This window comes from Suricata suricatta, chromosome 7 (genome assembly GCF_006229205.1).
Source record: "Suricata suricatta isolate VVHF042 chromosome 7, meerkat_22Aug2017_6uvM2_HiC, whole genome shotgun sequence".
In the NCBI taxonomy this organism is placed as follows: Eukaryota; Metazoa; Chordata; class Mammalia; order Carnivora; family Herpestidae; genus Suricata; species Suricata suricatta.
Window position 1 is genome coordinate 178,237 of NC_043706.1, and position 12,348 is coordinate 190,584.

A 12,348-nucleotide genomic window follows, 5' to 3' on the forward strand; every position below is an offset into this window, starting at 1 on the left:
GCCCCGCCCCTCCCCCGGCGTTCCCACGCGCGCGCGCCTCCTCCCGCCCCTCCCCCGGCCGCCGCGCGCCGCCCGTGACGTCAGGGCCCCCTCCCAGCCCTCGGTCTCCTCCTCCCCTCGGTCGGTCGGTCAGTCCGCGAGGAGAGTCCGCGGCGGCCGTGGCGGTGGCGGTGGCGGTGGCGGTGGCGGCGGGAGCGGCGGGGGCCAGCCTTCTGCGCGTCCTGGGGGCTCAGGCCCCCTCCTCCCTCCGAACCCCGGGATGGAGGCGCCCCCTCGGCACCCCCGCTGCAGCCCTCCCCGGGAAGAGTGTCCCCCCTGAGCTCCTCCCCCTCCCCAAGTAGCCCACCCCTTCCCGGCCATGGGCCCGGGGGTCCCCGCTCCCCGGGCGCGGTGGCCGCTGCCGCTCCTGGTGGCGATGGCGGCGGGGGTGGCCCCGGCGTGGGCCTCCCACTCACCCCCCCTCCCGCGGCCTCACCCGCGGGCCCCCCCGCACCCCTCCTCAGAGCGGCGCGCGGTGTACATCGGGGCACTGTTCCCCATGAGCGGGGGCTGGCCGGGGGGCCAGGCCTGCCAGCCCGCGGTGGAGATGGCGCTGGAGGACGTGAACAGCCGCAGGGACATCCTGCCGGACTACGAGCTCAAGCTCATCCACCACGACAGCAAGGTAGCCTGGACCGGAGGGGGCGGCAGGGGGCAGGGGGCACGGGCCGGGGCGCCCACGCCTCGGTCTGGGTGACTTCCGGGGTTGTGAGCGGACCCCTCCCACGTGTGACTGCGGGAGGTGGGCTGGGGGCGTGGGGAGAGTTAGAGGCGCTGGAGGTTCAAGATGAGGGTCTAGGGGTTTACGAGGCTAATCACCTGTGAGCAGAGCCTTTGGTTCCCCAGACCCCCTGCATGTGGGGGCGGAGGTTGGGGAAACTGTGATTGGTTTAGGGTCCCCGCTGATCCTGGCCCTCTGAGGAGTCCACCCCCCCCACCCCATGGGTTTAGGGGACAGAGGAGGTGTCAGAGGTGGGGGGGGGCTGCAGCCCAGCTCACATTTACCATGGCAACAAGGTAAATCTCGGCATCAGGTTGGAGCTAGAAGAAATGGAGACGGAATAATGAAAATTTTGAGGGACTTGAGTGCTCCCTTTTATTTATCACAACAAAACAGCGAGGTAGCTGTGAGCCCTACCAGGCTGCTGCTCACCCTCCACGGAGCCTGTTGAGGGTTCCTGGATTGTGGGTTAGGCGAATATTGTGCTTGGGGGAGGCAATGAACCGGGTTAGAGGTCCACAGGGAGCCCCCATAATAGCCTAGGGATAGAGGGGAGTCCTTATCCAGGCAGAAGAGGGAACTGGAAAGAAGGGCAGTGGGGGAGGGGGAAGTAGGAGGCTGGGATGGAGACCAGTCTTCAGGCATCCTGTGGAATGGCTCTTGAGTTTGTCTTCCCACAGCACTGTGGCCTGGAGGATGTGAAAAGGGAAATAGGGTGTAGGATTAAGGAAGCGGGGACAGGGGAGGGGGAAGGTAAGAAAATGTGGGCCATCCACGGGTGTCCTTTCCCACGCTCTGCCCCATTTGAGTGACTGGGAGAATGGGGAGGGATGAGGCACAGGGAAGGAAACAGACTCACTCGGGGCCTCAAATTTATTCTCTGACGTGTGGCCCCAGAAATGCAAGGGGCTGGGGAGAGTGGGGTCAGAGGTGACAAACTGGCCATCTTACACTTGGCTGGCCTCCGGACTTACTGTCAGGACAGCGCTCTGCACTTGGAGATAGTTTTGTGCACCAGGAGGGGCAGGAGTGGTGTTGAAGGTGGGTGCTCCAGGAGAAGAGCGCAGGGACTGTTCGGAGGACTGGGGGAGGGGCCCGCAGACCCCTCCTCACACTTGGAGAGGGGCTCTCAGACTTCCCTGTGCTTGGGAGTCCCCAGAGGAGTTCATTTCAAACACGCACCCTGACTCCCTGGTCAGATCCTGTCGTGGTGAGGCCTGCGCAGTTGACCCCGGGTGCCTGGGCAGGGCAGTAGGGCACTGGAGAAGAATTAGGACTTAGGGCAGAGGGTCAGGGCTGCTGGAGGTGGGAGTCTGGGGAGGGCTGGTGCAGGCGTCATGGGGGGGGTCACAGGGAGCCCTGGAGGTGAGCTCAGACTCATGCACCCTAACAGGTGATCACCCAGAGGTGCTGGGGAGCAGGCCGTCTCTCAGATGGCCCTGAGGGAAGGGACACCGAAAGCAGATTAAGGGGAATGTGTGCTTTCCTGCTTGCAAATCTGGGTCCTTTGGAGAAGAGAGTTGAGGAGAGGCCGGAGGAAGTCTGCTGGGGAGGGGTGGGCATCACAGGGGGAGCGGGATGTGGAGGGAAAGGGTTTGAGAGCTGGGAGGGAGGAATGGAAAAGCTAAGGAAGGGCATCAGTCGCCCTGTACCTACCTCCTCCTTCCTGTCCACCCTTCCTTCTGGCCTGGAGGGGCACCCAGGGGCTTACGAGGAGCTGGGCTGGTTTGGGGGGCTACCCTGGGAGAGTGCAGGACAATGGGGCCTGCAGGAGGAGCCCCTCTTAGCAGGGGTGAGGGGGGCCAGTGTTCGTTCTTCTGGCCCCACCTGGCTCCCGGCTCCAGCTTCCCACAGGGTCTCAAATGTCAGGCCTCAGTGGGAAGCAAGCAGCTCTAGGGGCCCCCTTTTCTCCTTTGCCCTGGCTCCCCACTGGCTTGCATTTCTTCTCTGCTTCCTTTGGGGCTCCAGCGGCTTTTGAAATGTCAGACTTCAGCAGGAGGGGAACATGCAGGGGGGGGGACCATGGGGCTCTTCCTCCCCACGTCCCCTCCTCCCAACACCCCTTCCCTCCCCAGCTCTCGGCTCTGTTTACCTTCCCATCTCCCTGCCTCCCTTTCACACACCCCTAAAAGCATCTGGTTTGTTGAGAGTCCTTTTCTATTTATTCTCCCAGTTTTTTCCTCACCTGTTTCTCCCCCCACCCAGTGCCTTTTTCTATCTAATGGACCCGTCAAATGTCAGAGCCCAGCAGGAGGGGAGGGATTGCCTAGCAGGACCCCTAGTGTCCTGTTCCCTATTCTCTCTCGTTTATTTATCACTAGCCCTGGGAAGAGAAGCGCCAGGGGAAAACGGGCGGTGGGGAGGGGCAAGGGAGGAATTTTCATGTCGTTTGAGGAGGCTGTTTGCGGACTTGGGAGAGTTTATTCATGTTCCTGCAGACTCCTTTCTGCCCCAGAGATTTAGAGCATTGGAAAGGGACAGGGATGCTAGAGGCAGTGAGGCTGGGGGTGTCTGAGCCAGGCCTGCAGGGAGGGCAGGTGGCGGCTGCGTGAGCACTGATGGAGGTGTGTGCAGGATGGGGTTAGCAGGCAGGGGGAGGACTGGAGGGGGTTAATGAATGAGGGGAACCTGGGACTTGATGGGAAGAGAGGTCAGGAAGGAGAAGAGAATGGTAGTAAGGGACAAGCGTCCAGGGGTGGACGGTCCTTGAGAAGTAACTAGTCTGTGGGAGCTTCAGGGAGAGACACACTCCCCCCGCTTGTATGCAGTGTGACCCCGGCCAAGCCACCAAGTACCTGTATGAGCTGCTCTACAATGACCCCATCAAGATCATCCTCATGCCCGGCTGCAGCTCCGTCTCCACGCTTGTGGCCGAGGCCGCCAGGATGTGGAACCTCATTGTGGTAGGCGGGGCGTGGGGTCGGGCGGTGGGGGGCCAGGAAGGGGTGGACAGCAGGCTAGCATGTAAGGGGGCCGCCAAGGGACCCACCGCAGGGACTCCTGGTCCTTTGGGGCCTCCGGGCAGCAGTGGGCTGATAGCTGCAGCTGCCTTAGCCTCTCGTCAGACGGAAGTGAAGTCGGATCCGGGACCGGGCGCGTGGGCTGTGAGCAGCCCTCTCCTGGAGCCTGGAGTGTGAGTGTGCCCTGTGCCTGTTCCTCAGCTCTCCTATGGCTCCAGCTCACCGGCCCTGTCCAACCGGCAGCGCTTTCCTACGTTCTTTCGAACTCATCCGTCGGCCACACTCCATAATCCCACCCGCGTGAAGCTCTTTGAAAAGTGGGGCTGGAGGAAGATAGCCACCATCCAGCAGACCACTGAGGTCTTCACCTCGGTGAGAGCGCCGCCTCCAGACGCCAGGGAGGCACATGTGGCCGGGTCCCTTCTGGGGAGACGACCCTGTTTCTTTATCAAAAGCAAACACATTCCAAGTGGGTTAAGTGCATATTCTTTCTGTAGCTGGAGGAATCGCAGAGCTGAGTTTTCAGGATCCTTTCCAACATTTTGGTTTTAGGACATTTGTTCCCCTTTGATGTGCTCTTTCCCAGACAGATAGACCCAAAATGACCCACTTCTAGAAAAGTAGGTTCACTCCACAGTTGAGACGAGCTGAGAGAGAGAAGAACCCAGAAGGGCAGCGAATCCAGAGACTCTTGGGGGGTGGCAGGTGAGAGTGGGAACAGAGAAGGGACAAGGAGAGACAGAGACCTCTCTGGAGCAGCAGAACTGGACAAGAGGAAGGTCAGGGCCGTGAGCCCCACAGACACGGCCCCTCCCTCTTATTCTGTCCTTCGAATCCTGCATCTATGCTCATGTTCAGCGGCCCCTCAATCCCCCTCTGGCTTTCTCTCAGCGACCAGGACATTGTTTTCTGATCGTTTTGTGTGCCCACTTGCCTCTTGAGGTTGAGACCACTCTGTCCACACCAGATCCTGTCTCATCTTTCCCTGACTCTTCTGTTCTGCTTTTCCCCGTGGTTGCTGCCTGGGAGAAGTGGGGGGGGGGGGGTAGGGCGAGCCGCAGGACACAGATCCTCGGGAGGGGCTCATAAGCACCTTCCCATGTAGCACCGTCCCTAAGACCCCAGCCACTTTCCTTTGAGCTCTTCCCACCCGGGACAGACGCCCCTGAAGGAAGGGCCAGAACTGCTCTCCGTCCACTTTGCATGTGCGATCCCCAGGTAACATCTCTGGTCTTTCCCCACTGTGCACCTGTGCTCTCTCCATCTGTTCCTCATTCCCACCCAAGACTCTGGACGACCTAGAGGAGCGAGTGAAGGAGGCGGGGATCGAGATTACGTTCCGCCAGAGCTTCTTCTCAGATCCAGCTGTGCCTGTCAAAAACCTCAAGGTGGGGGGGTTGGGCGTGGTGGGCTCGGCCTGCGGGGGCCTGGGTGGGGGGACAGCGGGGGGCTGGAGAGCAGAGCCAGGCAGGGAGGGTGGTTGGGGTATGGTTAGTGTATGACACTGCGTACGCTTACAGTGCGCAAGGAGTTGATCTGATGCGTTTTTATATATGTATCCGAAGCGTGTAGTTATATATTGTGTACATCACATACATTGTATTTGAATATGTATATAATTGACATATAGCATTGTGTACGCTGTGTTGATACGTTGTGCTTCCATTCAGTCCCTAACTTAGCTAACATCTCCATCACATCACTGTTTGGACTCTGTGAGACAGTGGCGCCTCCTGGGGAGGTTTACTTCCATTGTCCAGTGACATTTCTCTGCTAGCCCTTGAGCAGAACCCTGCATTAAGCACTCTGGGGTAGGGACGAGGGCTGTGGAAGCCCTGGGCTGTTTCCAGGCCTCCCTCAGCAGCTGTTCTGTCCATTCTGCAGCGGCAGGACGCCCGGATCATCGTGGGACTGTTCTATGAGACCGAAGCCCGGAAAGTGTTTTGTGAGGTAGAGTTGGAATCGAAGAGGCAGAAGCCCGGGTGGGCTCTCTACGCTGTGTGTGGGGTGGGGGTCTCCTCTCTGCGTCTCTGCTCAGGTTGATTGTAGATGATCTGAGGTGATGAGTGACATGCTGTCCCCGTCCGTTGGCTCTGCCTCCTGTCTTGGCTTCTCACACACAGCTTTTTCTCCAGATCTCATCTTCCTCTGTGTTTCTGCAGGAGCCCGCGTCCCATCTTCCCTGACTAGCTGGGGGGAGGCTTAGAAGGAAGAGTGGTTGAGCCTTTCCCCCTCCCTCCAAGACTTGTAGATTCCTCTTTTCACTTCTCTCCTCTTCCCTGACTCCCAAGAGGCTGGAGAGTGTCAAGGGAAATCAGAGAAAATGAGAAAGAAGGGCCCAGCCCCCCCCCCCCCCTGCCCTGCACACAGGTGTACAAGGAGCGGCTTTTCGGGAAGAAGTACGTCTGGTTCCTCATTGGCTGGTACGCTGACAACTGGTTCAAGATCTATGACCCGTCCATCAACTGCACAGTGGACGAGATGACGGAGGCCGTGGAAGGCCACATCACCACGGAGATCGTCATGCTGAACCCGGCCAACACCCGCAGCATCTCCAACATGGTGAGAGGGGGACTCGGAAGCCAGCACCCCGGGCAGGGGGAGGACCCACAGCGCTTGGCAGGGCAGGGGAGTGGGAAGGAGGGAGAGATGGGAGGGGCAAGTTCACTCGGCCCCTGTGAGTGGAAGGGCTGTTACCATGGCAATGAGGAGCGGTTGGCAAGCAGTCAACTGAAGGCGAGGCGTTCATGGTAATACGGAGGCTGTGTGTGCAGGCGTACCCCGACAGCGCTCTTCCTGAGCAGAGATCCGTTCCGATTTCCTAGTGACTTCCGGGCCCTTTGCAGTTGCTTAATATTCACTCCTGACTGATACTCAATTAGCTGGGTTCCTGATGTATTTTTGATGATTCTCTTTTAGAATTTCAGATGTGAAAGGGACTTTTGAAATCAGTTAGTTTCGGATAGCTGCATCGTGACGGGCCTGGAGCTAGAAGGCACATGCTCTGATCTGGGAGGGCCGGGGCGGCTCCGCTGGAGGGGGGGCGACAATGAGGGGCTGTGAGGCCGGAGGCTCCTTTCTGGCTCAGTGTGACACCTCCAGGAACCTACGTGCCTGCTTTTTACTCCCGGGACAGCCCCAGGTCTGGGGGACCTGTTTTGGACAGCATGCTAGGGGCAACGTAATGGTCATAAAGCCCCAAATACCTCATTGAAACAAAGGCGCTGGAGTAAACCAGGAGCTACGGTGTGATTTCCGAGATCCTCCCAGGAATGCTCTGATTAGACTTTTCATTCTGTTCTGTCGACCAGGAAGCTGATGCAAAGAGGTTGAGTGAGTTGGTCCAGGCCGAAGCTGCTGAGTTGTGAGGCTGGAGTTGACCCCTGTTGGAGTCTGACTTCAGGACCCCTCTGCCCTCCATGGAAAACCATGAACTCTGACTAAAGAGTCTGTGTCTTTAGGGGCTAGCACTGAGCCGGTGACGGTTTCTGAGCATGGCAGGAAGAAGGTCCAGGCAGTCTGTTCTAGCAGAGGGTTGTGCTGTGTGGACTCTGGTGGTGGACGCTGTCCAGGGAAGTTGCGAGGGGTCACTCCCCATAGGGCGTCTGAGCGGTGAGCCACCCTGGGGAACCTGGGGAGAACCTGGGGAGGGCAGGAGCTGGGGCCCGGGGCCCGGGACCTGCCCGTCCTGGCTCCTGCCCTGCAGCAGGCGACCAGCGGGTCCCTGGCAGTAAGCAGGGATGTCTGGCCTCTGGAGCACAGTGAGCAAGAGGGTCTCTTTCCGGCCGTTGGTCTCTAGAGAGAGCTGGTGCCTGCCTTTGAGGCCACAGCCTTTGTTCTAGGGGTAGGAGGCCCCAAACTGGACAAGCCGAGTTTTCCAGGGGTCGAAGCAGCCTGAACCAGTGACTGGGGAAGAGCTGGTAGATGAATCAAGCAGGGACCAGGAGGGGTGGCCCAGAGGCACAGGCTGGACCAGGGGCCCAGAGCCACGGACTAAGAGAAACAGAGCTGCCTCCGGCCCATAGGATGGTGGTAAGTTTAGATCGCTGGTTCTCAAGCATTTCCTTCCTGGAGCGTTGTTAGGACACACGTTACCGGGCTCTTCCTTCGGAAGTTCTGACTCAGTGGGTCTTAGGTGGGCCTGGGAACATACACTTCCAACCAGTCCCCTGGGGATGTTGATGCTCTTGGTTGAAGACCACATTTTGAGGACTGTTGGCCAGAGCCGTAGTTTTCAGCCAGAGGTTGCAATGTCTAGGGATACTTGGGTTTGTCATGACCAGCTTCTAATGGGTGAGCCAGGGACACTTCCAAACATCTAATAATGCACAGGTCAGCGCACCGCAGCGAAGAATGATCCTGATCCAAATGTCAATAGTACAGAGAGTGAGAAACCCGGGTTTGTTTATTTTTATTTTTATCTTTCTTAATGTCAAGGGATTTTATTGTGAATGGATATCCTTCTTACTGAATCCCTTTCCTGTAGATGTTGAGAGATGTAGTTCAGAGAGGAGCCAGGAGTGGGACAGTGGGTGGGGTAGTTCGGGGGAAACACTGCAGCTGTGGGCTAGAGGGGCAGCTGGGAGGCGGCTGTGCCTGCGCATGAGGTTCTGACTCTTGGGGTAGGGGCTCCCCAGATCTTGGTACAACACAAAATAGAAGCTGCCTCGGGGCACACGCTTTAGGTCACTGTGGAGCATCATCTCTGTGTGTCTCACATACAGACAGAAAGGGCTGTAACAGAAAGTCTGGTAAAAAAATTAGGGTCATAAAGGTATAGACTTGAATACTAATGTCTAGGGCTTGTGGGAGTGTTGCTGTTGATCACATCTCTGTGAGCTGCCTTGTAACGTTTCCACTTGAAAATTTGCAACTGTATCTCTGCTCACACAAGGGGAAGGATTTTTTTGGTAACTTTAGTGACTGATGCCCCCGTGGTCCAGTGTGTTTGTCGAGTGACCTGGAGCAAGCAGGGAGTGTGAAGATGTGGTCGGGGACAGCACTGTGCCGAGCAGATGAACCCTTTCCACCTGGGTGTTTTTCTGATCCAGTGTGTACTTTGAACTGAAGATTGCATAGACTTTGAGGCTGAAGGATTACTCAGAACGTCTCAGCCTAGCGGCTGTCTCCAAGATGCTCTTGCAGAGAGCATGTCCATGTGCAGACACAGTGCAAGGTGGTTAGGAAGAATATGGACTTTGTTTTTTGCTTTTTTTAAAGATTTTTAAAAAATATTTATTATTTTTGAGAGAGAGAGCAAGCTGGGGAGGGGCAGAGAGAGGGAGACACAGAATCGGAAGCAGGCTCCAGGCTCTGAGCTCAACTCAGGGCTCAAACTCATGAACTGTGAGATCATGACCTGAGCTGAAGTCAGACACTCAACCAGCTGAGCCCCCCAGGCTCCCGAAGAGTAAGGACTCTGTCGCCAGGCTGCCTGGCCTTGAACCCCAGCCCTGCCATGACTGTGTCTTCTGGCAGTTTAACTTTTCTGTGCCTGTTTCTTTATCTCTAAAATGGGAAATAAACCACATTTGATTGTTTGAGGATTAAGTAAATTTATATATACACCTTAGAAATACCTTATATATATCTTAGAAAATACCTAGTACATTGTAAGGAAATAGAAATGTTAGCTATGATTACAATTAGCATTTGTTGATATAGAGACTGATGCTATTGATAACACATTTCAGCAGAAGAATTAAGAGGACTTCATGATTTGAGAGAGCCCCCGGTGATTCGGAGGCTGCTGTTTCATGTACTGGGAAGGGTTGGGGAGTGAGGAGAAATGGAGCTCAGTCTTAGATAGTTTTAATTTCGGGTTATTGATGATATAGTTACAAATGCCTCAGAGACAGTTGGGGACACAGGTCCTGAGATGCTGAGCTGGATTATAGATCTGAGGATCTGTGACAGCGATGGGGGAAGAGACAAGGAGATTCACGGGAGGAGCTGTCACCTACTTTACCCCCTGCACTTTATATACGTTGTCATTTTACACAGTACCTCTTCCAGACAGTGAGTAGTATGCCCCTTTTACAGCTGAATGACCCTGAGGCGCCGGGTGGCTCGGGGGTTCAGTGTCTAACTCTCGGTCTCAGGGTCACGAGGGCAGGCCCCGTGTTGGGCTCTTCACTGAGCGGAATGACCACTTAACAAAAAAGTTGAGTCACAGACTAGTGGTGTTTAATAACTTGTTTGTGGTCCCACAGCAGGTGGATGGATGGGTTGGAATTGAGCTCTGTCTGATGGACATTTTTTTTAAAGTTTATTTATTTATTTTGACAGACAAGAGTGTGTGAGCAGGGGATGGGCAGAGAGAGAGAGAGAGAGAGAGTCAGTCCCGACATGGGGCTTAAACTCAGAAACCTGTGAGACCTGACCTGAGCCAAAACCAAGAATTGGATGCCTAACTGACTGAGCCACACAGGCACCCCACTAACGGACATTTTTAGTTTTATTTTTTAAAGTTTTTTTTTAATTATCTTGTTTTCTTCCAAAAATTTAATTAAATTCTAGTTAGTTAACATGCAGCGAAATCCTGGTTTCAGGAGCAGAACCCATTGATTTATCAGTTACATACAGCACCCAGAGCCAGTCACAAACGCCCTCCTCCGTGCCCTTCCCCTGTCTCGCCCACCCCCCGCCTCACCCCTCAGTTTGTTCTCTGGGGTTGAGAGTCTCCTGTGGTTTCTTTCCCTCTCTTTCCCTCCCTCCATATGTTTGTTTTGTATCTTAAATCTCACGTATGAGTGAAATCATGGGGTATTTGTCTCTCTGTGACTGACTTATTTCATTTATCATAATGCCGTCTAGTTCTATCCACATTATGCAAATGGCGAGATTTCATTCTCTTTGATTCCTGAGTAATATTCCATTGTATATATAAACCACATCTTTACCCACTCACCCATCGACGGACATCCGGGCTCTCTCCACATGTGGGCTGCTGTTGTCGGCGCTGCCATGAACACTGAGGTGCATGTGCCCCTTTGAAACAGCATTTCTGCATCCTTTGGATAAATACATAGTAGTGTCATTCCTGGGTCGCAGGGTAGTTTCAGTTTTAACTTTTTGAGGAACCTCCGTCCCGTGTTCCCGAGCGGCTGCACCAGTCTGCATGCCCGCCAGCAGTGCAGGAGGCTTCTGTTTCTCCGCACCCTCGCGACCTCTGAGTTTCCGGAGTTAGTGATGTTCCGCCCTCTGAGAGGTGTGAGGTGGTGTCTCATCGTGGTGTCGATTTGTATTTCCCTGATGATGAGTGATGTTGAGCATCTTTCATGTGTCTGTTAGCCATCTGGATGTCTTCTTTGGGAAAGTGCCAATGGACGTTTTTTTAAATACTGTATTTTTTGGGAGTAATTTAAGTTCACAGCAGAATTGAGGAGAACATACTTCCTGAACCCACATGTGCACGTTTTCCCCATTATTAACCTTCCCTCCAGAGTGCTTAGAGCTGGTGAATCTGCACTGATACATTGTTGCCCAAAGCCCGTCGTTTACACGGAGGCTCGCTCTTGGGGGTGCACACTCTGTGGGTTTGGGCAAATGCACAGCGGCCGTGTCTCCCAGTAGTGTATCATGTGGGGTGTTTCTCGCTGCCCTGGTCCAGGACACATTCACCGCTTGTCCGAGGTGCGCTGGGCACGGGGCTGGGTGCTGAGGCCGTGCAGAGGAATGGACCTTGGTCCTGGCCTCTTCAGAGGGGGATTCCCCTGTGCCACACTGCCCGCCCCTCGCACCTCCCACTCCTGTGCCTTCAGAAAGCTGAATAGAAAGAAGTGAGCAGAACATCTGTTCCTTTCTTCCTTAGAGTCTGAGGGTGTTAGTACACCCCAGGTCCAACAGAGTTCTGGGGTGCCAGTGTGTTTCTTTTGCTTTGCCAAGAGGTAGCCTCTGGGCATTTCCTTGTGTGGCCTCTGGGAGGTAGACATTTACAAGATGTGATCAACTGACCTGTGGTTATCTAGCCAACAGAGGTCATCGCCAGTACAGAAATTTAGGGCTCTTGATCCACCTCCTGACAGTTACAGGAGCCATCTTGTTCTCGTTAGCTTCTGGAGGAAGGAGGTTGGAGGGGGAGGGTGTGGGCAGGGACTGAGTATTGGACCTCAAACACGTGAAGGTTGCTCTTGGGCCCTCAGTGTTCCAGTCACCCTCCAGGGGGCTGTGAGCCAAACGCCCGTGAAGATGGTAAGGGAGGTGGCACGCTGAAGAGTCCCCTTCCTGCGTGGTGGGTCTGGTGAGGAGGGCTCTGCAGGGACCTCGTCAAGGGTGTTTCCGAGTTGGAGGAGCCACTGGGTGCTGCGTGCTGGGTGCTGGGTGCTGGGTGCATTAGAGATGGTCATGTGGCGGCTCCGGCTCTCCTCTCTCTGCGGTGACTGCGGTGACTCTTCCTTAGACGTCTGTCCCATTCTGAGCAGTTCACCTGGCTGATCTGAGCGGCGCAGGGCACGGTTAGATTTCGAAGGTCCGTGTGCTCCATCTGCTGTGAGCACACGCTGTTCACAGTGGTGCTGGAGCCACAGTCAGAAGCTGGACCCCACCCCTCCCGAGCCCCCTCCCCTCCCGTGCCCCCCCCTCCCGTGCCCCCCACGCCTCCCAAGCCCCCACCCCTCCCGTGACCCC

General features: G+C 55.7%; 1 protein-coding gene across 1 annotated transcript in view; it reads left to right on the forward strand.

The window, feature by feature from the left end:
- Positions 1–6,489, forward strand: part of GABBR1 (gamma-aminobutyric acid type B receptor subunit 1) — a 9,992-nt gene extending 3,503 nt beyond the window's left edge. The window contains exons 5-10 of the mRNA XM_029945102.1: positions 504–664; positions 3,529–3,663; positions 3,922–4,092; positions 5,007–5,108; positions 5,605–5,670; positions 6,091–6,489. Coding sequence (XP_029800962.1) covers positions 504–664; positions 3,529–3,663; positions 3,922–4,092; positions 5,007–5,108; positions 5,605–5,670; positions 6,091–6,474 — 1,019 coding nt within the window. The 3' untranslated portion in view covers positions 6,475–6,489. The remainder of the gene's footprint in view (positions 1–503; positions 665–3,528; positions 3,664–3,921; positions 4,093–5,006; positions 5,109–5,604; positions 5,671–6,090) is intronic.
- Positions 6,490–12,348: the final 5,859 nt, after the last annotated feature.